At 44.2% G+C, this 22,475-nt stretch overlaps 1 protein-coding gene across 5 annotated transcripts in view; it reads right to left on the bottom strand.

Annotated features, from left to right (window-relative positions):
* The window catches only part of GRHL2 (grainyhead like transcription factor 2), a 175,193-nt gene that overhangs the window by 78,615 nt on the left and 74,103 nt on the right, over positions 1-22,475 (bottom strand). For all 5 annotated transcript variants that reach the window (XM_055432073.2, XM_055432071.2, XM_055432072.2 and 2 more), the window contains exons 6-7: positions 22,146-22,302; positions 17,213-17,324 (exon numbers count right to left, since the gene is read on the bottom strand). In XM_055432073.2, coding sequence (XP_055288048.1) covers positions 17,213-17,324; positions 22,146-22,302 — 269 coding nt within the window. The remainder of the gene's footprint in view (positions 1-17,212; positions 17,325-22,145; positions 22,303-22,475) is intronic.

The following is a 22,475-nucleotide window of genomic DNA, read 5'->3' as shown; positions in this document are numbered from 1 at the left end:
AGTTTCTAAAAAAAAAATGTATGTCAATTGCATCTGAGTTAAGGAGGTACTTCTTATTAATCTTAGTGATTTACACACAAAGGGATAACCCTAAAGTACACAACCAGCTCAAAGCATCAAAAAGAACAAAACCATGGAAAGAAGAAATGAGAAACTAATGAAATAAGGGTGAAGTTTATCTCATGTTAATGTCATGTCTGGTGATACAGTCAAACTTTCCAGGGTCTGTTCTCAGGTTGGGTGTGTCCTCGAAATGTCAAAGTGAAGCGTATGGGAACGCACAGCCATGAAGATTCTCTAGGGCCTGTTAGGATAGCCTCCAAAGACGCAGACTGATAGTTTCTGGATTCTCATGGTTTATAGCCTTGTGCAGATGTTCTGTTATAGTGACTCTCAAGTGCTGGGGTGTATCAGAATCACAAGGAGAACTTTGGTAAAATGGAGATGACTGAGCCAACTCCCAGAGATTTTTGTTCAGTAGGTCTGGGATGTGGCAAAGAATCTGCCTTTTTAATAAGGTCCCAGGCAGGGCTGATGCTGCTGGTCTGGAGACCAGAAAGGGTAGCATGGGTCTATGGCAAATTGAAATGACTGAATCCTTTTTGTGCATTCATTTCACATATAGACTTAGAAAGCACTCCATCCACATCAATTATCCATGATGTCCATGAGACAGACTGTCTTCATCCTCAAGTCTCCCCTCTTAGGTAGATGCCAACACCACACACAGGAGGACCAGGCAGCTACCTACATGATAAGACCTGGGGACCACCTGCTCCAAGACCTCCATGTATTCTCTGGCCTGGAATCCCATCCTAGGACTCTCTTTGGGAACAGACACTGTCATCTCCTGACATGAAAATGCAAGTGCTCTTGGGACACTAATACCTGCTGTAAAGGGAGCTCTTACAAATGCCAAGCCTTCTACTGACACACCTCCTCTAATCCTTACCACGGCTCCAGGAGGTAGGTATCAGCATCCCCTTCTAAAGAGAAGTTAAGTTGCTTGTGCAAAGCAACATGGCTGGTGACAGAACAACCTGTGATTTGAATCTAGGTCTGTTTAATGCCAAAGGCCATAGTTTTAACCACTACCTGTATTTATCTTGTAAGTTTATCTTGCAAATTAAACAATAAATGGCCACCAGACATTAACATCTTACAGAGAAAAGTCACAGCATAGCCTATGTGGAAACTCGATGGTAGAGAAGTGCTGGAGGAATAGAAATTTGACGAAATGGGGAGTCTGGACATTTTTTGGGCCATTGCAAACGCCTGGGCAAACCAGGGCAAAGTTAGGGGTGTTGCAATGAAGAGGAAGCAAAGAACACATCTCCGACCCTGCAGACTGGGAGGATGGAAAGAAAGCTCACAAATTAGCCCTTTAAAGAAAGCGATGGAGGTGTGTGTGCTTAGTTGTTCAGTTGTGTCCCGACTTTTTGTGACTGCAAGGACTGTAGCCCGCCAGGCTCCTCTGTCCACAGGGATTCTCCAGGCAAGAATACTGGAGTGGGTTGCCATGCCCTCCTCCAGGGGATCTTCCCGACCCAGGGATTGAACCCAGGTCTCCCACATTGCAGGTGGATTGTTTACCATCTGAGCCACCGGTGGGGGGGGGGGGGCGGGGGGAGATGACAACTTCACAGTGTTACCAGCAAAGGACTGCTAGACAAGCATGGATATGCAAAACTTTCCATATGTTTTTGGCAAGTTATATTCTGTGCTGATATTATAGGATCCACTCTATTTTAATTGCTATGGAAAGCAGGACAGTGAATCCATGTGTTATACCCTTTTTATTTTTTTGCATATAAATATTGGTCTGTTAAAAGGTCTTTATTTTTTCATTTTAAAAAATATTCATTTATTCATTTGACTGCTCTGGGTCTTTAGTCGTAGCAGCAGGATCCTTTAGCTGTGGCATGCAAACTCATAGTTGTGGAATGTGGGCTCTAGTTCCCTGACCAGGGATGGAACATGGGCCCCCTGCTTTGGGAGCAAGGAGTCTTAACCACTGGACCACCAGGGAAGTCCTAAAAGGCCTTTAAATTCAGACTTTTGTTGTTTTCTTCAAACTGATTGTATGTGTAAGTGTGATTCTGGAATGCTGTCAAAGGAACTAGTAATTCCTTTACCTTAATTAAGTTCACGTGCTTGGTAAATTATAATTACTTTACTATTTTTGTATATATTGTTGGAGATTAAAAGAAGTGGTATAATTAATGCAAAAATTGCTTCTCTTTTGAAAGGTGTGGATTCTGCCTGGACTAGTGTAATAATGAAGCCAGAATGCTGAAAATGGCTCAAGGCACTAGTACCAACTCAGTGTGCAATACATCACAGCCCAAGAAGCTGCTTCTTTTGAAAAGCCAAGAACCTGTGGTAGTTTACGCATGTTATGCATTTTGGGTCAGGATGCTACAAGGAGTCCATTTATACGGTGGTGCTCAAAGCACAGAGAGAAAAAGCACTGGCAGGGGAGACACCGAGACCCGAATTAAATTTATCCTCCTCCCACCAAAGCCTGCGACCACTAGTGAATTACCACTTGTATTTCCTCAGCCACTAAAGAGAGACAGTGTCTCAGAGAACAGACCTCACTGGTCCTGTAGTCGGCGACAGAAACAACGCTGGTCCCCACTTTCCCCCATCCCTTCTGTCCTCAAACATCTATGTCCCTCTGTCTGCAATAACAAATGGGATCAGTTCAAATTCCGGAAACAGTCGAGGGTCATTCTAAGAGTATTCGCTCTGACTTGAAATATGAAAAATAAATAAACCTTAGTCGAAGTAGATTCTAAGATTTTTTTTTCTGTTTTCAAAACTAAAGAATCAGCTTCTTAAAATCTGAATGACTCACGAGAACTCTGAGTTCATGATTTCCTTTATATATTTTTACCAAGTCGGAGGTGACCTGGGTTTCCTTAAGGGTGTTGACACTTGAGCTGATTTTTAGAGGCACTAAATGTATTTTCATCACTGGGTCCTGAGCAAACAGTTCGGAACAGTCACCAGTTTTTGAGAGCTGAGTGTGTGCTGAACACACATACTTTATGAAGGCAACCTCAGATAATTCTGATTAGTAGCTTTTTAAAATTATTCCTACTTGGTATAATGAGCAAATGCGTCAAGTACCTCCCCTCCCTGGCAGTCACTTAGTTCTGAAAGGGACAAGCTGGGATTGAAACCTAAGAAGTTCTGTAATATATAACCTTTACAATGAGCACTTTTCCATACATAATCCAGAACAAAAGGGGCTGACATTATGAAAAAAAAATCTGTGACTCATAGAATTGTGACTGGTGTAGAGTGACTCTTTGGCACTATTAAAGCTGGAGTTACTAATATTGTTATGATATTTACTCTCCATATATCATTTAAGATGAACTCTTTCTTGGAGTTTTCCCATTAGGAGAAGCCTAATATTTTATTTGTTTGACTCACCCTTCTATTTCTAGAGAAAGAGTTACATAGGCCTGTGAGATAGCTTTCAGTTGCACTTAACATAAACTTAGAATAAGAAAAGCATTTACACTGTAACCCATTACTGCATTCCAGATATGCTAGTATTGAGCTGGCAAAAAAGTTCGTTCAGGTCTACATCTTCCAGAAAAACCTGAACGAACTTTTTGGCCACCCCAATGGTACAGAAAAAACCCAAACGAACTTTTTGGCCAACCCAATATTTTTATTGTTTGATTTCATTGCTTAAGAATGCTGGTCCTGAAGACCTAAATAGCTGTTTCTCCAGAGAAGACACACAGATGGCCAACAGACACATGAAAAGTTACTCAGTATCACTAATTATTCAAGAAATGCAAATCAAAACTACAAGGAGGTATCACACCAGTCAGAATGGCCATCATTAAAAAGTCTACAAATAACAAATACTGGAGAGGATGTGGTGAAAAGGGACATATGATCCACCAATCTCACTTCTAGGCGTATATCCAGGCAAAACTATAATTCAAAAAGATACATACACCCTTATGTTCAGTGTAGCACTATTTACAATAGCCAGAACATGGAAACCACCTAAATATCCATCAGTGGATGAATGGGTAAAGAAAATGTGATGTTTATACATACAATGGAATATTACTCAGTCATAAGAAAGAATGAAATAATGCCATTTACAGTTACATATATGGACCTAGAGATGATCATACTAATCGAGGTAAGTCAGAAAGAGAAAGACAAATACTATGTGATATCACTTATATGTATCTGAAATAGGACACAAATGAACTTATCTACAAAAGTGGACTCACAGATATGGAGAACAAACTTATGATTCCCAGGGCAGAGGGGGTTGGGGAAGGGAAGGGTTGGGAGTTTGGGATTAGCAGATGCAAACTAGTATATATAAAATAGACAAACAACAAGGTCCTACAGTATAGCACAGGGACCATAGTCAATATCCTGGGTAGCCATTCCCTTCTCCAGGGAATTTTCCCGACCCAGGGATCAAACCTAGGTCTCCTGCATTGGAGGCAGATTCATTATCATCTGAGCCACCAGGGAAGCCCAGCAAACCTTAATGGGAAAACAGGGAAAAAGAATGCTTGTCCTGACCCATAAACTTGATTTCAGATTGAAAGTAGGTCATATTCTATTTGTAGGCACACATACACGTATGTCCTGGCGAAGGGAATGACAACCCACTCCAGTATTCTTGCCTGAGAAATCCCACGTAGAGGAGCCTGGCAGGTTACAGTCCAAGGGTTTACAAAGAGTCAGACACAATTGAGTGAGTAATACTTTCACTTTCATATATATATATACACGCCCATACACACATCCAACATGAGTTCTAGCTCTGAATTTAAATCAACCGGGATGGGCTTAAAATTAAACTCTTCTCATTAGTCTGTTATTCAGTGAGATTTAAATTCAATCTACCTACTATGTCTTTTTAAACTATGTGTCTTTTAAACTTGTGAAAACACAAAAGTGCCTAACACATCCTGACAGTTCACTGAATAAATGAAGACAGGGGTAACCCGTGCTTCGGTAAATAATTTATTTGTGTATACTGCGGGAACTATTCATGTTTTATTTCAAGTTTCCATTCTTTATTTCATTATTTAATATGCTAACACTCTTAGGGGAAGGCAGAGGTCAAGATGTTATAGACATCTAGGATTAGAAGTTACTGCCCAGAGTGGTTATTCAGCCAAAATCATGTCAGACACACACCGTGCTCCCTTCCTCTAGCACAAGTCCCCAAGCTTTCCCCACGTCAGCTGACATTTCCGGCAACTGTGACATTTCCCAGTTAAACCAAGTCTAATTTATGAAAGACAATGGAACTCTTTCTCAAGCGATGGTACTTTATTATTAGCAACAGTCTTTAGAATTGCTTTTCTGTCCTAAGACATTCCAGTCTCTCTCAAGGTCTCATTCTAGTATCTAGTAGCCCTCAATGTCTGAAATGATTTTCCAGCACCTATAACTGCCCTCTTGAGTTGAACAGATTCAAACAAAAGAAAAGACTTTTTGGTAACTGGGGGTGCAGGACACAGACACACTGCAAGAACTGTAAATCTTCACATGGATCACCCTTTGATCAAGCAGAAATTACAAACCCAAATCTTTCAGTAGCTCAATATCCACTAAAAGCAACCTCCACTTTCAACCTTCCCATTAGCCCCTAGCTGCCCAGTCACCCACCAAACTGGTCAACAGATAAAGGAAGGTAACTTTGTTACGTAGATGACGGGGGTGGGGGTGTTTGTTATATGAGGGATTTTTGTATTAACTGCTATTAGAATTCCTCACATTGTTATTCCTGTTTACTTATTTTTCACCAATTATTAGAGGATTTACATATTATTTCAAAATGGAAATTCCAATTCTCTTACATATATTTCTTCAAGAAGATAAATGTGTCCTTCAAAGGAGGGAGGCAGTTCCCGCTGTTACTATTCTCCTTGGAGATGCCAAATTACAGCATCCGAGGAAACCAACAGCCACCTTAGGAAAGCTGCTTCCTTGATCTGTGAAATGGAGATAACACAGTGCTGGCCTCACAGCATAAAAAACTTTCTGCTTTTTCTGTTGTACAGAAAAAACTCTCTCTTGGCAAGTTTTAGATTTTGTCAACAGGGAAGAAAAACTTTACATTTGCCTAATTCCACACTTGCGGGTACTGTGAAGACAAGGAAGACATGCATTTGTTCCTGCTGAAAGTCAGTGTGAGAGAGAGGTTTCCAGTCCCTGCTGGAGCGCGGCCGAAAAGACCAGCTCTGTAGTTCTGTTCAGTAATTAGATGAGTTTTATGACACTATCAGACTGTCTTGCCAGGGTTTCTTTTTTTATAATTCTTAAGTCAACCAAGTAACACTAAAAAATGTGAGACTATTAGGCTGAGGTTTCACTAAATGCATCTTTAAAGAAAGAAAATAATTAGGCCCCAAGCAAAAAACATGAAATCAGGGACTTCCCTGGTGGTCCAGCGGGCAGGCAGGGGACATGGGTTTGATCCCTGGTCAGGGAACTAAGATCCCACATTCCAGGGGACAACTAAGCCCACAGGTTGCAACTAGAGAAGTCTGCACACTGCAACGAAGATCCTGGGTGCTGCAACTAAGACCCGACATGACCAAATAAATATTTTTTAAAGACAGAAAATCAAATAGAGAGCATAGATTACATGTTTGAGATGAAGTCATGGTCAAATATAGCTAAAAAATACCAGACAGGTCCCATCAAGTAGGAGAAAGCAATGTGGCATCCAGTAAATATGAAAAAGAAAATGGTGGAAGACGGGAAGTTAAAGTATTTTACAGTATTAAATATGATAGGTCTGTTGAGTGGTTTCAGTTATGTGTGTGTGTGCTCATTTTGAAAGCTCATCATGTAAACCATGATCTCTTCATGAGAAAGTTTCAGCCTTTCACTGAAACAAGTTCTCAGAACATCCATTTAGTGGATGCCCTTCAAGCACCCATTCCTACTTTAACCCTCTCTGTAACATTCCTTCTGGTTAACCACTTAGGGTTTTAAAATTGCCAGCAGTGGGGAAGAACTTCTCCAGAAAAGGTTTCTTAAACAATAATTCCTGCAACCAGCGAAACACACTTCCCAGGAGCAGTGAAAAAAAAATTAACCCAAATTAAAGACCAGATTAATTACAATTTTTAATTTCCAAATTTTTTCTTGGTAAAGTTTGCTTTAAAACAAATTTGTTTGTTTCAGGGAAATAACAACAATTTCCAGTTAAGTTGAAAAGGAGAAATTTATTAATGAAGACCCCAAGTTAAAAAGGAGAACTTCCCCCTTGGTTTATTAATATAGGTGTTATATTTCTATGTTAGCAATTAAGTCTTGGAGTTAACCATGTTTCATCAAAAAGTCTATAGTATAATGCAACAATTTTTAAAATATAAAAAGTCAAAGTACCAAATGCACATTTAGCTGGCTTCCAGAAAAATACCACCAAAACGGATTCTGTCATCATAGAAGAGGACTGAGCCCAACCCCACCCTGATTTCCCTGTTAAAGAGGCACATATTCACTTACCATGGTGTTACTACACACACAGAACCATACATGGACGTTTCTTCATCAACTACTTACTCAGCACTAGTTGAGCATCTTTTCTGTGCCAGGCACCGTACCAGGTGCTGGTCATACAAAAGTTACAGAAAAAAATTTTCTCTCCCCTCGAGAAGCTTGGCATTTAGTGGAAAGGACAGAATGTAAACTGATAAACCAAGTGAAACCCAGCAATGTTACGGTCTAAGTACAAGCTAAAATCTGTGGAGGAAGCAGCTGATGTCTGAAAGATTAGGACGATCTCACCTAAGGGGGTCGTGGAACAAGGTCTTAGGAGTGAGATGACTGCCAGGTAAAGGAGGGAGGAAGGGCCGTTCTAAGCAAGGAGAGCCCTAGAGGAGAAATGAAGGAGAGGTTGGAAGCAACTAGGCAAACTAGGGGTGAAACAGACCTATAGATATGGCTTTAAGAAATTTGAGTGTTAAAAAAGATACACACACCCCAAAGTTCATTGCAGCGCTATTTACAATAGCCAGGGCATGGAAGCAACTTAAATGTCCATCAGTGGAGGAGTGGATAAAGCAGATGTGGCATATATATATAACACAATACTGTAAAGCAACAATACTCCAATTAAAAAAAAAAGAAATTTTAATAAAAGGCAGATTATGCTGGATTCAGACATGAGTAAGATGTCAGGTCGGAAGTGACGCCTCTTTCAAGAAACACGGATTGTAAGGAAAGAGGATGGCCCAGCAATAGTTTGGAAGGAAATCTGCCTGGATGCGTGTACAGTTGGTGAACTCTGGCCCTGTCTTGGGGGAAGGCTGGGGGAACCCTCCGTCACCCTAGGCACACACCCCAAGGAGGAAATAATTCTCCCCAGAGGTGCTGTCCCTAATAGAATCAGCTCCTAACACTCATATGGAGACACGCATGCAATAAAGAAAACCTCACGGTGGTTCAGTTTTTATTGAAAATGAGTATGTTCTGCCTGAACTAAGATTAAAGTTTAAAGAATATTTGCAGTGTATCATCTTTTAAAGGCAGAGCATTAACAGCCTACAATTTTTATCACGGCCATGTTTTCTAACCAAAGTTGATGATGAAAACAGTTGTCCAGTAGCTGTGGCTACAGCGCTTCTCTGTAAATCAGAGGGTGCCTCTCACTGCCTGTGACTGTAGCAACAGCCAGAGCTGATGATCAAACAGCAGGCGGGGCAGAGCCGGGGCCACACCGCCTCCCCTCCTCCCTGTCCCCACCCGTGCAGGAAGCACTATCTCAGCTCTGACCCACTCACTGCCCTGACTCTCACCAACCAGCCCTGGGTTGGGTTATTTATTTATTTTTTAAGCTGAGGGCTCTCAAGGGGTTTGGTTTGGATTCAAATTTACTTTTCACATCTATTCAGATGTGTGGAAAGAGTCTAGGAAATATAAAAAATCAAAATTCCATTTCCTTGAGTTATTTTTAAAGGAGGGCAGTCCCACACGTTCCCAACTGCAGGGAGAGAGCAGGTTTGTTCAGTGCTGAGGGAGGAGGGCTCACCAATGAACAAAACTCAGCGGCAGAGTGGGCAACCCCGGGGAAGAGAAAGGCAAACTGCAGGGCGCCCTATGGTGATCTGGGGTTCCCCCATGCTTCCCCCCAGGGAAGGGGCCAGGACGGGCCAGAGTTCACCAAATGGCCACATACCCAGGCTCTGGGCCTGGCAGATTTCCTTCCAAACTTTTGCTAGGTCTTCCTCTTTCATTCCATCCATGTTTCTTAAAAGAGGAGTCACTTTCTACCCCACATCTGACTCACGTCTGAATCTAGGTCCATTTGGGCCACAGATTCACGCTGACTACTTGGCTACCTGACCTCTTGAAAGCCAGCAGGTGCCTTCCCCAGCTCACCAATCTCTACACCACCACCACCCCACTTTTTTGCACAGCTTTGAGTAGTCCAAGCCAGCATTTGACTATAAAAACTGCAAGAAAGCACACTTGTAAGGCACATCCAAAGCCAGGCTCCTCTAGAAAGCTCAAAGGAAAACATAAAGGTGTCACTTCATTTTACTCGCAATTCTTATTTGAAACTGGAGTACGACTCCACACAGAAGAGATCTCCCGGCCCCGGACAGATGAGCCAAGCTGAGTAAGTCACGGTGGTCAACGGAATTCTGCAGTCGAGAATCTCCTGAAAGGCTTCTCTTTGACCCTCAGAGAAAACCATCTAGAACTAAGCTTGAAAAAATGTTTTGATTTCATCAGAACTTAAGGATTCATGAAAAACTTTATCTTAATATAAGACTGCTATCAACAGCACAATTTTAAAATAAAGAAATACATTTGTATTAGGGCACAGATGAAAATCCTATAATCACATGCTAATAACCAAAGACAGATTATAACTGCCTGTCAATTACCACGGAAAACAATGGGATTAATATTAACAATATAATGCAGACTACTACAGGGAAACATTACTTTCTGGGAACCAAAATCAAAGACAGATTGAATAAAGAGCAAATGGTTGGTTTCACAATTAACTGCAAAATGATGTCAATACCGATTACACTGGATGTGACTGTCAAGTAATTTTGCTCATTCAGATGTGCTTGAGGAATTAGTCTCATTATGTCACCATCTATACCACCCTTTCGGAAAGTGCAGGAACTGTGATGCTCATTATTTTGAAAAAGCTGCATTGTAAAGCAAGCAAGTAATTCTTAATTCTGTTCAGTAGAGAGAAGCTATATTTGAATGAGTCTCAATGTATCTGCTGTAGCTTCTGATTTTTCATTCTATAAATCAATGTTAGTTGTTGAACGTCTTATAATTTTCCTTCCTTGCTCAAAAGGAAACAGAAAAGCATTCCTTCCCAAGAAAGTGGTTCTGTAATTATTCATACTTTGAGTAGACTTGGTACACAGTCTGGATCATTTTATGATTGGTAGTTCCTTTCAAATATTTTTAAATGGCTTACATGGGGCAAAACTGGACCTCTCCACTGTGCAAATGAGTCCCGGGAACTCCCAGCGTGTTTGATGTGTAGACGGTGCCTCCAAGTCACTGTGCCCCTGGCTGGACTCAGCATCAGTCAGCCCCCACTCCCCTGGCACCTGGGGCATCATGCTTGCTGCTCCTCCCAACCCCTACCTCACTGGCAAAGCTGCACTTTCTTTCTGTGATCTTTTTCTTCTCCTTTATCCCTATAGCCAGTCAGTTCTGAGAGTCTACCAGTTCTAGAATTCATCTCTCATTCCTGAGTTAACTTTGCTTCTCTCCTTTATAGCTTACCCCTCCGTGTCTCTCCCTAGCTATAACCAGTCTCTCCCTCACTTCATCCACCTGGACCCTGGCCCAGAACCACCTCTCTGAAATACAGATACCACTGTCCTGCTAAAAAGTCCTCCTCAGCGGTTGAGCAAAGTCTCCCAAATCAAACCCTGCAACTCAATAAAGAGAAATGTCGCCTCATCACAATATTCCATTTGCCTGTATTTCTGCCCAGTCTCCACCTCGTCAGAGTTCTGGGAGGACCGATGGGTGAATGGAACACTCCCCTGGATGTGTGACATCTTTTACGGGCCCTCACTTATATATTCCTGCATCTCTAAAGCCCACTCTGTTCAAAAAGAGAAAAACATGGATTAATGAAAAACAAAACATGCATGTTACACCTCAATATAAAAAAGTGTAAGTGCACACATTTCAATATCTCCCCAAAGAAACTGCAAGACAAGGTTCTGGGGAGCCAAGCTAGTGACAAAGCGGCAGAAGACGAGAAACTGAGCTCAGTTCCCCGCAGGATCTGGTGTGGTGATGCTCCTCTGAAAAGACCCACCCAACGGTCTGAGAGCATTTCCCCAGCGTTTTGCCTGCAGCTCTGAGTTGACCACCAGGATACGTGTGGTCGGAGTCAACAGCCCCTTCATACCAGGGACCTTCTGGGCTTTGGACCCCAAAACACCCTGCTGGGCTCATTCAGCCTCCACAGGAGACCCAGAGCTTCAGCCTGTACCTCATGGAAACAGCTTTACATGGGTCTCCTTTTCCAGCTTGAGACCAGCAAATCCCATCTATACTTCCAACCCCTGTCACTCTAAGAAAGTGTTAATCACTCAGTCATGTCCAACTCAGTGACCCCATGGACTGCAGCCCACCAGGCTCCTCTGTCCATGGGATTCTCTGGAGTGGGTAAGGATACTGGATACTGGAGTGGGTAGCCATTCCCTTCTCCACGGGATCTTCCCGACCCAGGCATCGAACCCAGGTCTGCTGCATCGCAGGCAGATTCTTCACTGTCTGAGCCACCAGGTCACTCTAAAATTCCCCTTAAAAAAGCAAGCCTCTCCACAACTCCCACAGCCTTCTAGCTCATTTTCTCAGCCCAGTTTACTCCCAGTTTACTCATCTCCCCACCCACTGTGTAAAGTGAACCAATGATACTCCCACCAGCATGCACGAGCTTCCACCCCTCCCAACTTTGCCAACAGTTTTATCAGATTTTATAAAATCACGTGCCGATCTCAATTTGCTTTTACCGTCTTGATTCCTATACCTCTGCATGGGCTGTTTTCTTGGCTCACAGCACCCTCCCTCACCTTTTTGACCTCACATGTTCTGGTTATCTTTTCAGAGGGGACTTAGAAACATCTCCGGCAAGTGTTCCTCCCATCTGCCTCTCACGATGTGATAACCTCAGCCAGTCATCTTCTTGCCTCCAGTCTGGAGTAGTCTGAGGATGGGGCTCTGCCTTATTTTTTTTTATCTCTGAATCACCAGTTCCTAATGAAGGGTCGGTTTGCTGAGTGAATGTGGAATCACTCTGCCTTTCGGCAAGCTGGTGGTAACTAAGATGGGATCAACACTGACTCCATGTCCTTTGAGAAAGGGACTTTCACACTCAGAGACGAGCAAAGGACAGACACCATCGAAGTGGTGATTCCATACAGTAGGTACAGTCAGTGCAGGAACACTCTTTGGGTTGCAGAATGTGAACATATTGACGACCTGGAGTAACTTGTTATCCGACGAGCTCACAAGAAAGAGCCTGTGAAACTTGGAGAACTCTACTTACGTGCTTTGCAGAGCAGCAGAGTGCACTTGGGCTGGGGTTTGTTTGTTTTACTTATATCCAGCAAGAGCTAATTGCTAATGTTTCCTTCCCCACCAACATAGTTTATGGCCTAATGTACAAGAACCACACATCTGAACTGGCTTTAGAAATGTCAGAACTAGCAGCAGCCGAGTCCTACCACCCAGAGTGCAAAACGTTCTCCACGTCTGGAAAGGAAGGTGCAGAGGGGAGAAGCGGGACCTCAATGCAAGGTCAATTCATGAAAGCTTGCAGTTACTCTGCATGTGATTAGGGGCTGGTGGGGGGCCAAGAACTATCTAGAGGTCCGGGTACAAAGAGGAGAGACAGTGGAGTGAAGACACACAATAATTAAAAAAACAAAGGGCGCACACTCTAGCAATCCTGAATTTCCATCTTCACCACTTACCAGGGGCTTGATCCTGGGTAACATTCTTCGCACCTCACCCTCTCAGCTTTCAGCAATAAAATAAGTTGTTTTCAGGATGAAGGACAAAATGCTTATGTCTGATGTATAGAAAGAGCCTGGTACACAAAAGGCAACAGACACGTGAGAGCTGTTACTAAGACGCAGTTCGCTCCTTTGAAAGTCAGCTTCCTATCACTGCAGTAAGAGTTTCACCCTTACATGCGTTCATTCATTCTTTCCCACGTTCATTCATTCCTTCGGGAAATATTTATCAAATGCTCACGCTGACTCAGGCTCTGTGAGAGGCATTGGGCCTGGAGCAGAAAAGAAAACAGACAAGTGTCTGCTCTTAGGGGGCTTCATGTAGCATGAGGGGGGACACAAGAAAAAATAGAAACATGTATTCATAACATGTTTGGTGGCGACAGGGCTCTGCAGTGGAGTAGAGTTAAGGGACCTTGAGAGTGACGAAGGCGTGATGTCCGGGTGAGGTGAGAGGGAAGGTCTCTCCGACATGGAGACGACAAGCAAAGGCCTCCAAAAAGTGAGGGAACAAGTCAGGCAACATGTGAGTATCTGCCCAGGGAGGATGTGACTGGCGTGAGGCAGGAGGGGCCTCACCAGGAACTCGGCTCAGCACTCAGGAAGCTGGCAGCTGAGGGGCCCCACGCTCTGAGGAGCAGCTGTCTTCCCTGACCCTCCACTTTCCATGGATCCGCAGACGGGGCTCCAAGAGGGACACTGAGGTCCTCTCCCCTCAGGCAGCCAGCACACACGGGTTACTCAGTGGGTCAGGAGTCCGCGGGAGATGAGGAGGGGCCGCAGAGAACAACCAACAGTCTAGTCCCAAGGAGACAGGTTGATGTAGGGAAAGATGGAGAACGTTCTCCAGGCATGATTATATCAGGGCCCAGAGGGGACAGGATGATCCTCGAGCACGAGTGCTGAGTTCCCCAGAGAAGGAAATGGCAACCCACTCCAGTATGCTTGCCTGGGAAATCCCACAGACAGAGGAGCCTGGGGGGCTACAGTCCATGGCGTCGCAAGAGTCGACTGAGCACATGAGTTCTGAGGGGACGTTGAAGAAGGAGAGGCACAGAGAGGTGAGCACTCCCCTGGGTGCTGCTTGGAAGGGGAGCAGGGAGACAGTGATGGAGGGGGCGCCGGCTGCCCTGGGCGCCCCTGGAAGGAAGGTGGAAGGGCCTGCGCACCCAAACGCAGAGTGGCATTGCACATAATTTGCGGAGTGGAGGATCCCCAAAGCCCACCCACAGACCCCAAGGACCCACGTTACAAACACTCGTTTTAGCAAAAAAGGGCCTCATCTCAGTCTCTAATGCCAGCTTCAAAGTCACCACCTACAGGCTTCAGTTGGACTTGCTGACCACAGTGGCTGAGAGGCTTGGGGAACTGCAACTTGGGAGACCCAGCTTTAATCTCCAGTTCATAAAGGTAAAGAAAAATAACACATTAAATACTTCTGGATTTTTCCTTTTCTCTTGCAGGCCAGACACTCGAAGGTTCTCCCTCCAGACTGACAAAGGTATAGCAGTATAAGCGTACTCTTGGGTCTCCCTTCCCCTCAGCAGGCATTGGTAAGCCCCTGGTTGAGCCCAGGTGCCGCCTCACAGACATTCCCAACACAGCCCTGCAGAGTTACCCCTGGGGAGGGCACACAGCACACGGGTGGAATTGCCCCAGCAACCTCACCCCCACCCTTTCTATCGGAAATGGTGTCGACCGCCCACTGACAGAGGGACGAGTTGCTTAATTTTTTAAAATCTGGTACAAGAATGAATTAGAGGACTTGCTTCCATCCTTCCTCATCCTGTCAGGTTGAGGTGAAGGGTAGAGACCGTGGTCAGAAAATTGATTTTTCATTTGAACCTAAGACGCTGATTCAATGCCTTAATCTCAGAGTCAGCAAATAGCCCAGGGACCCATGAAGCTACTGAGTCAAAGTCACAAATCTCAATGATAAATGTGTATGAGTTTGTGTGCACACACACGTGCAAAGGGCTACATGAGAGAGAAAAAGCAGCCAGGAGGTGATAAAGAAGAGAGATAAGATCTGAAATCCTATGAGACCTGAGAGATCATTCTGGGCTAAGACAAGTAAACCCCGTAACAACATCAAAGTTGAACCCACAGGTATGCCAGTAAAACGTGTTTATTATTTGCCTCATTTGGACCTAGGCCACATTTCTATTTAATTGCTCCTTTCTTGGGCAATAATTATAAGGCTAACTTTTCAAATAAAATAAAATTGTTCCTCTGCTCTGGGCAGACTGCCTCCAAAGCAGGTTACAGCAAGTATTCCCAAACCCCTCTTCCCAGTTGGTCGATCTTGGGGGTTCAGGGTGTGACCTGGGTGAGGAAGACTGCTTTTATCGCAGCACTTGCACTAATTCTTGCACTAATTATCGGAGGAAAGGAAAGGTGGGTCAGTAAGCCTTGGTTTCCTTGTTTATTAAATAAATTCATTTGACTAGTTGAAAGGAGATGTGTGTGAGTGTGTGTGTATCTGTGGTAGAGATAAGGAGTAGTGTAGCCATTTTGCAAGAAAAACCAGCAAATTAGTTTCCATATGTTCTACAGCGAGTCTCCAACCCTACCTTAGTTCCTCTACCATTGGTCAAACGGTCCCAGCAAATATGAGATAAAAGGTCTAAAAAAATCCTTTGTTACAATGTGAAAGAAATCAAAGTAAACATCCTTCTAGTGGTTCATTTGGAGAAGGAAATGGCAACCCACTCCAGTGTTCTTGCCTGGAGAATCCCAGGAAAGGGGGAGCCTGGTGGGCTTCCGTCTATGGGGTCACACAGAGTCGGACATGACTGAAGTGACTTAGCAGCAGCAGCAGCAGCAGTGGTTCATTATAAACTCTGGTGTCCAACACAGTGGAAACCTTCCTCATTGAACTTGGCCTGCCCTCACTAGAATTGTGCCTCGAGGTCTGGGAAATGTGAAAATAAAGCCTATAAATGAGAAATGATTTCTTATGGAAGCAGGATGTAGATGAACTGTTAAAATTATTTAGAAACACATATAATTACTATGGTCTTAAGTCATTTCTAGACACTTTAAGATCAATCCCTGACACCCCCCGCTTTGTTCTGTGTCTAGAGGTTGATTCCTGCAAAGTGCATGTGCCAGGGAGGTGTGCCCTCCTCATCAGGCTAATGGGACCAATGGAAAGCGCTAGGGGAGGCTGGGGGGCAGGGTGTCCTGTCTCCTCCCTGCTCTACACTGAGGGGTGTTTCTGGGAGATTCTCTGTAGTTATTGTGGTTCTAAGATAGCTGCTCCCTCTGGGGTCCGTGTTCTCACTGCTCTAAGACAGCTGCCCCCTCTGTGGTCCCAGCTTTGGCTCTGGCAGATCCTGTCCCTGCCTCACGACTCTCACAACTCCCGCCCTTTCTCCCTTTGATCCTCCGGTCCTCCAGCAAATAGCAGCAAGTTCCTGCTGTGGCTCCTCTCTCATGGCCTCGTGGGGCTTTCCACCCTCCCAACCTTGGCAATGAATCCGCTCCATGGAACCACTTGGTATGGGCTCTGTTCTCTTGACTGGACTCTTAAGTCCTACCCAGGGGACTCCGAATCTCTAAAGAACAAGCATGATGTTTAGGAATATACAGACTCCAGGAAATGCACTGGGCAGATCACTCCTTCTCTACTGCCAAGAATGCTGTCTCGAACTCTGCGTTAGTCTGATCACCTAGTACTCTTTGCACTAGACGTGTGTTTGGATGGAAGGAACACAAGATGGAAAACTAGAGAACTAGAATGCTCTATCTAGTCCCGTGACCTTCACGAGCACCTTAGACCCAAATGAGCCCAGGTTACTTGTGTTACAGGAAGAAAGACGAGTTCTTCTGGCCTGCCTGCCAGTTATTAGGCTCCAACACAAGAGGGCATGGAAATATGTTTCAGAAACTGGCAGGGCCATGGTAAATCTAAATCTATTATCATATGAGACACAGTTGACTTCTTGGGACACAAAGCGTTTTGCTCTCAGCTTAGCCCGATCTTGACTTCTCAGCCTAATTGGTACTAAATGTACTGAAATATTGGAAAGGTGCACAGACTAGTGCCACGCACATCATGGGAGTGATGAAGGTCTCAGCTGTGATTTCTGGGCTCTTCTTTGCATCAGGCAACAGGGAGGTTTACCAAACACCATGCAAGAAGGTCAAGGTCAAGGTCAAGGTCCACTCACCGATGTCGAGGACCCTCTGCTTGGCGGTGTGCTGCCGCGAGTGCCAGTACTTCCAGTACTTCAGCTGCTCATCCCGGTTTTTGTCCTCGCTGAAGACCACCATCACCACGCTCTGCAGGGCAGGGAGAACCACACAGCTCACTTCACACCCAGCCCCTCCTGCGCCTCAGTCTCCAGGTCTGGAGACCCTACCAGAGGAGTGTTGCCCGAGTTTCTGTAAATTTGCTTTTCTTGCTTTAGATACGCTCAGCTGTAGGGTTTATTTTGTTTCAAAATAGGCCTGCTTTTTAGGAAATGAATGGGAAATGAAAACAGCAGAGAGTAAAAAAGATTGCCACCTCATCTTTGCCGTGACTAACACACGACTGGACTAACCAGTTTCCCAGCAAATGTATTATTTTGTGAGGTGAGTGGGAATACCAAAAAAGATTTTTTTTCATGCATTGAACACAAGGCCATTTTTGAAATGTCATATCCTTAAACACAGAATTCGGTGCTTTTGTAGGAGAGCAAATATGTGTTTCGGGCCTAATTAAGTGCCTCTGACTGGATCAGTGATGGTACTGAGAGAAATACTAAAAGATGAGCTCACATTGATGAACAATGATATAAAATACAGATCTATCACAGACCAAAAGATACAAAGTCAACCATATGATTTCCTTAAATATGTGGAGATACTTTTAAATGAGCCCATGAAATTAATTATATCTGTAGAAATAAGAATCCCAAATGACTTCCACTTCTAAGTTACAAACTGTCTTGCTAAACTAAATATATGTTAATTCATTGTCATTTACTAGATGCAGAAGGTACCCAAAATCACCAAACAAACCAAAAACAAAAAAAAAAAAAAGAAAAAAACCAACTTACAACCCTTTAATTACAGAACGAGGAATGCTGGATCCAGGAATATACTCCCCATCTCATTCCATATCCAAAATACCTCTCAGACATTTTTCTGCTGTTTCAAGAGAAGAGTTCATCGACTCTCATTCCTTAACGCCTTGTCCCCTGCGGCGTTTGACACGTCTGTCTAATTACTTCCAGTTACTCAGTCCACGGCAGTGTCTTATGTTAATAAGGGCGGGAATATCATGTCACTCACCACCGTGTCCCTCAGTTCAGTTCAGTTCAGTCGCTCAGTCGTGTCCGACTCTCTGCGACCCCAAGAATCACAGCACGCCAGGCCTCCCTGTGCATCACCAACTCCTGGAGTTCACTCAAACTCATGTCCATCGAGTCGGTGATGCCATCCAGCCATCTCATTCTCTGTCGTCCCCTTCTCCTCCCGCCCCTAATCCTTCCCAGCATCAGTGTTTTCCAGTGAGTCAACTGTCCCTAGTGCCCGACAAATAAGAGATACCAAATGCATGATAGTGGCCGTAGTGTCAAGTCAAGATCTGGCTTATTCCCAGTGGTATATAAACATTTGTCACACAAAAAAAGCAAAGGTTTGTTAGAAAAGCTGGTTTAGAAATAACGCATGCATATTATTCGACTCCACAAGCAGCAAGACTCACAAAGGCATGCAGGAGAGCTGCTGAGAAAGGGACCCGAAGGGACCCGCCGACTGTGCTGGCGGAACCCGGGGCTCAGCCTCCCTCCATCCTCCGCCTTCCCCTTCCTCAGGTCTTTCTGTTTCTATGTAAACATTCACTGCACAGCCTCCTGCTGTTTATTTCTGTCTGTTCCAAAATAAAAAGAACATTTCGGGTGACTCTTTTTCTAGTCAATGACTAAATCAGCCTAAGTAATAGCCTATTCTTGGTATGGAAACGTATTTTTTCAGTGATAAAGAAAAAGGCAGTTTGAAACTGCTATCACCAAGGCTACATGTTCTGACTTGGGATGTAGCACTGTTCTCAGAAATCAGTGCTCAGAGATTCTGAGTGCATCCCTTGTTCCTCCAGGCGGCTTGCTCTCCCAGAACCGAGGGGTAAGAAAGACCCACTCCGAGAAGGGGCATCCTGCTCTCCAAGGCTGTTAGACTGAAGACCGTAAGAGAAGGAAGGCTCTTTGCTTTAGGCAAAATGGAACAAAAGGAGATAAAATAAACGACATTATTTTCATGATTTCAATGAAAGAAAATTCTTGGAAAAGTCGCTGTACTCCAAACTGCTGCCATGGCCTTAGATTACTAACATCATCTTTTCAGGGTGATGATAATGGTGTTACTACCAAGGTGTATATGAGTTATACACTACCTTGTAGTTGGCAAGACCTTTTTTGAAAAAGAAGAGGTATCTGGTGTCTTCTCACCAGGCATTCCTATATGAAGGCATAGGGGGCACTAGGGTCAATTTCCAGAGGTGGAGCCTATGCCTCTCAAGCCTCCGTGCTGCTCAGTACTGTACACTTGGGTGTTCAGAGAGTAGGTTAGAAGTCTGACTGTCTGGGATAGAACCTGGCTCCCTCACATTTGAGCTGTGTGAACTTGGCCAGTCAATGACTTCTGAAAGGCCAAGTTTCCTCATCTGGAACATTATAGAAGTAATGCCTATGGTATCAGGTTGTTGCTAGTTTCAGAGAGTTACCGACGTACAGTGTTCAATGTACACACACAATAAATACTAGCTGTTCTATTGTGGCTCTGACTGTTGGCATCCCTCCACTGCAGGCCGGACCACAGGCTTGGGACATACTAAGCCCCCTGGAGGGCACACAGCACACTGAGTACCTTTGCACCTGCCCCGGAGCTCAGCCTCAGGTAGGACATTAGTCCCAGAGCCTCCCTCCCCACCCTTCCCTTCACTCTCAACCGCCCTGCCTCCTGAAGCTCCAATCTGAAACCGGGACAGTCTTGAAGGGAGGAAGGCCTGTTGGAAAAAGGTGGAGCAGTTCTTCCTTGTCTTTCTCATGGAAACAATGTCATAAAACCTGGTTGATTCAAGAGCACGCCACTGTAATGATTTTACCTAAAGCTAGTAACGGGCAAGTCAGCCAGCAGATGCCCGGATATGCTTTTCTCTGTGACCTCACATGTTACCCTTTGTGTGGGAATTTGAGATGGGGTGAACTGGGCCCCGCAGAGCGCGGCGTTCCTTTCTCAGTGTACTGAAGAAACAACTTAGGAGGAGGCAGTTATGATAAAATAAGGAGGCACACACACAGCAGCATAAATCATTTTACAACAGGGCAGGAAAGTCCTTCAACCTCTTTTCAGAGCTCTTGTATATGTAATTTTCCTTTTCAGTAGAGAAGCATTACCAGTTCCCGCCCTTCTTGGCAGAGTTGAGAATGCCAGAAGCTGGCAGACTTCCAAGACAGTTTCATTTCCCACAAATAGAACTAACCCTCATGGATGTGAAAATTCTTTCAAGTCACTCCATGTAGGGATCATATCATGCCCACCCCTTGACTTTTCATACCGTTCATGGGGTTCTCAAGGCAAGAATACTGAAGTGGTTTGCCATTCCCTTCTCTAGTGGACCATGTTTTGTCAGAACTCTCCACCATGACCCATGTTGGGTGGCCCTACATGGCATGACTCATAGTTTCATTGAGTTAGACAAGGCTACGGTCCATATGATCAGTTTGATTAGTTTTCTGTGATTGTGGTTTTCATTCTGTCGCCCTCTGAGGGATAAGGATAAGAGGCTTATGGAAGCTTCCTGACTGGAGAGAATGACTGTGGGGGAAACTGGGTCTTGTGATGGGTGGGGCCATGCTCAGTAAATCTTTAACCCAATTTTCTGTTGATGGGCGGGGCTGTGTTCCCTCCCTGTTATTTGACCTGAGACCAAACTATGGTGGACTTGATGAAAGAGAAGAGTGAAAAAGTTGGCTTAAAGCTCAACATTCAGAAAACTAAGATCATGGCATCCAGTCCCATCACTTCTTGGCAAATAGATGGGGAAACAATGGAAACAGTGACAGACTTTATTTTGGGGCTCCAAAAATCACTGTAGATGGTGACTGTAGCCATGAAATTAGAAGATGCTTACTCCTTGGAAGAAAAGCTATAACAAACCTAGGTAGCATATTAAAAAGCAGAGACATTACTTTGTCAACAAAGGTCCATCTAGTCAAAGCTATGGTTTTTCCAGTAGTCATGTATGGATGTGAGAGTAGGACTGTAAAGAAAGCTGAGCACTGAAGAATTGATGCTTTTGAACAATGGTGTTGGAGAAGACTCATGAGAGTCCCTTAGACTGCAAGGAGATCCAACCAGTCAGTACTAGAGGAAATCAGTCCTGAATATTCATTGGAAGAACTGATGCTGAAGCTGAAGCTCCAAAATTTGGCCACTTGATGTGAAGAGCTGATTCATTTGAAAAGACCCTGATGCTGGGAAAGATTGAGGGCAGGAGGAAAAGGGGACAACGGAGGATGAGATGGTTGGGTGGTATCACCGACTGGATGGACATGAGTTTGAGCAGGTTTCAGGAGTTGGTGATGAACAGGAAAGCCTAGTGTGTTGTAGTCAGTGGAGTTACAAAGAGTCGGACACAACTGAGCAACTGAACTGAACCCCTTGACTCCTTAGTAAGCACTGGGCTACAGAAGGCTTTTAAGCAGAGCTGCAAAGGGTCCAGGGACACGTATGAATTACACCCTCCTTTACAGAAGAAAGCCCAGCTCTTTCCCCCCCACAGATATGCTCTGACTTACAGCTACTTACTGGAAAAATGAACATCATTTGATTGAAAACGATGATAATAACTAGATACCACATAGGCAATGAATGAAGCTGGGAAAATTCCTTGGATACAGTCAGAAAGTATGTTCCCACCAAGTCTGTTCCCTGGGGTTTATTGGTTACTGATTAAAATGATAAACTGCAAGCCAATAAGTTCTTGTGCCCCAATTCTGACATTTGTTCTAGAATTATTTACTTTGGAATTTTTTTCCATGCCCTTCCACAAGGCTGGTAAGTAACAATGCTTTCATCTGATCCCTCCATGCTTTATTTGAGAAATGAAGCTCTTACCCTGACTTTGCTGATGGGGTGTCGGAAGCATTTGTTGTCCCCCGTCTCACTAAGCGTGATGGCATAGAACTGTCCCTTGTTGAGGTAGGTCATCGGGCCTTCCCCTTGCTTCTGACGGAGAGATTTGGTGGCTTCCAGGGTGTACTGAAACGTGCCACTGTGAATAGAAAGCAAATAGTGGTCAGATTCACTCAGACATTTCTGCCTTTGGGATCAATTTCACATCAATAACATTTTGTATGAACATTAACTAACGTTTACTCCATTTCACAGACAAAACACAGCATATGGCAAAAGAGATGAGACCATACCAAAGGTCACTGCTAGTAC

The sequence above is a fragment of the Moschus berezovskii genome, chromosome 16 (genome assembly GCF_049115385.1).
Source record: "Moschus berezovskii isolate FMDL1 chromosome 16, NW_MosBer_1.0, whole genome shotgun sequence".
NCBI lineage: Eukaryota > Metazoa > Chordata > Mammalia > Artiodactyla > Moschidae > Moschus > Moschus berezovskii.
The sequence above is the reverse complement of the archived record's forward strand: the minus strand, read 5'-3'. Positions and strand labels throughout refer to the sequence as shown.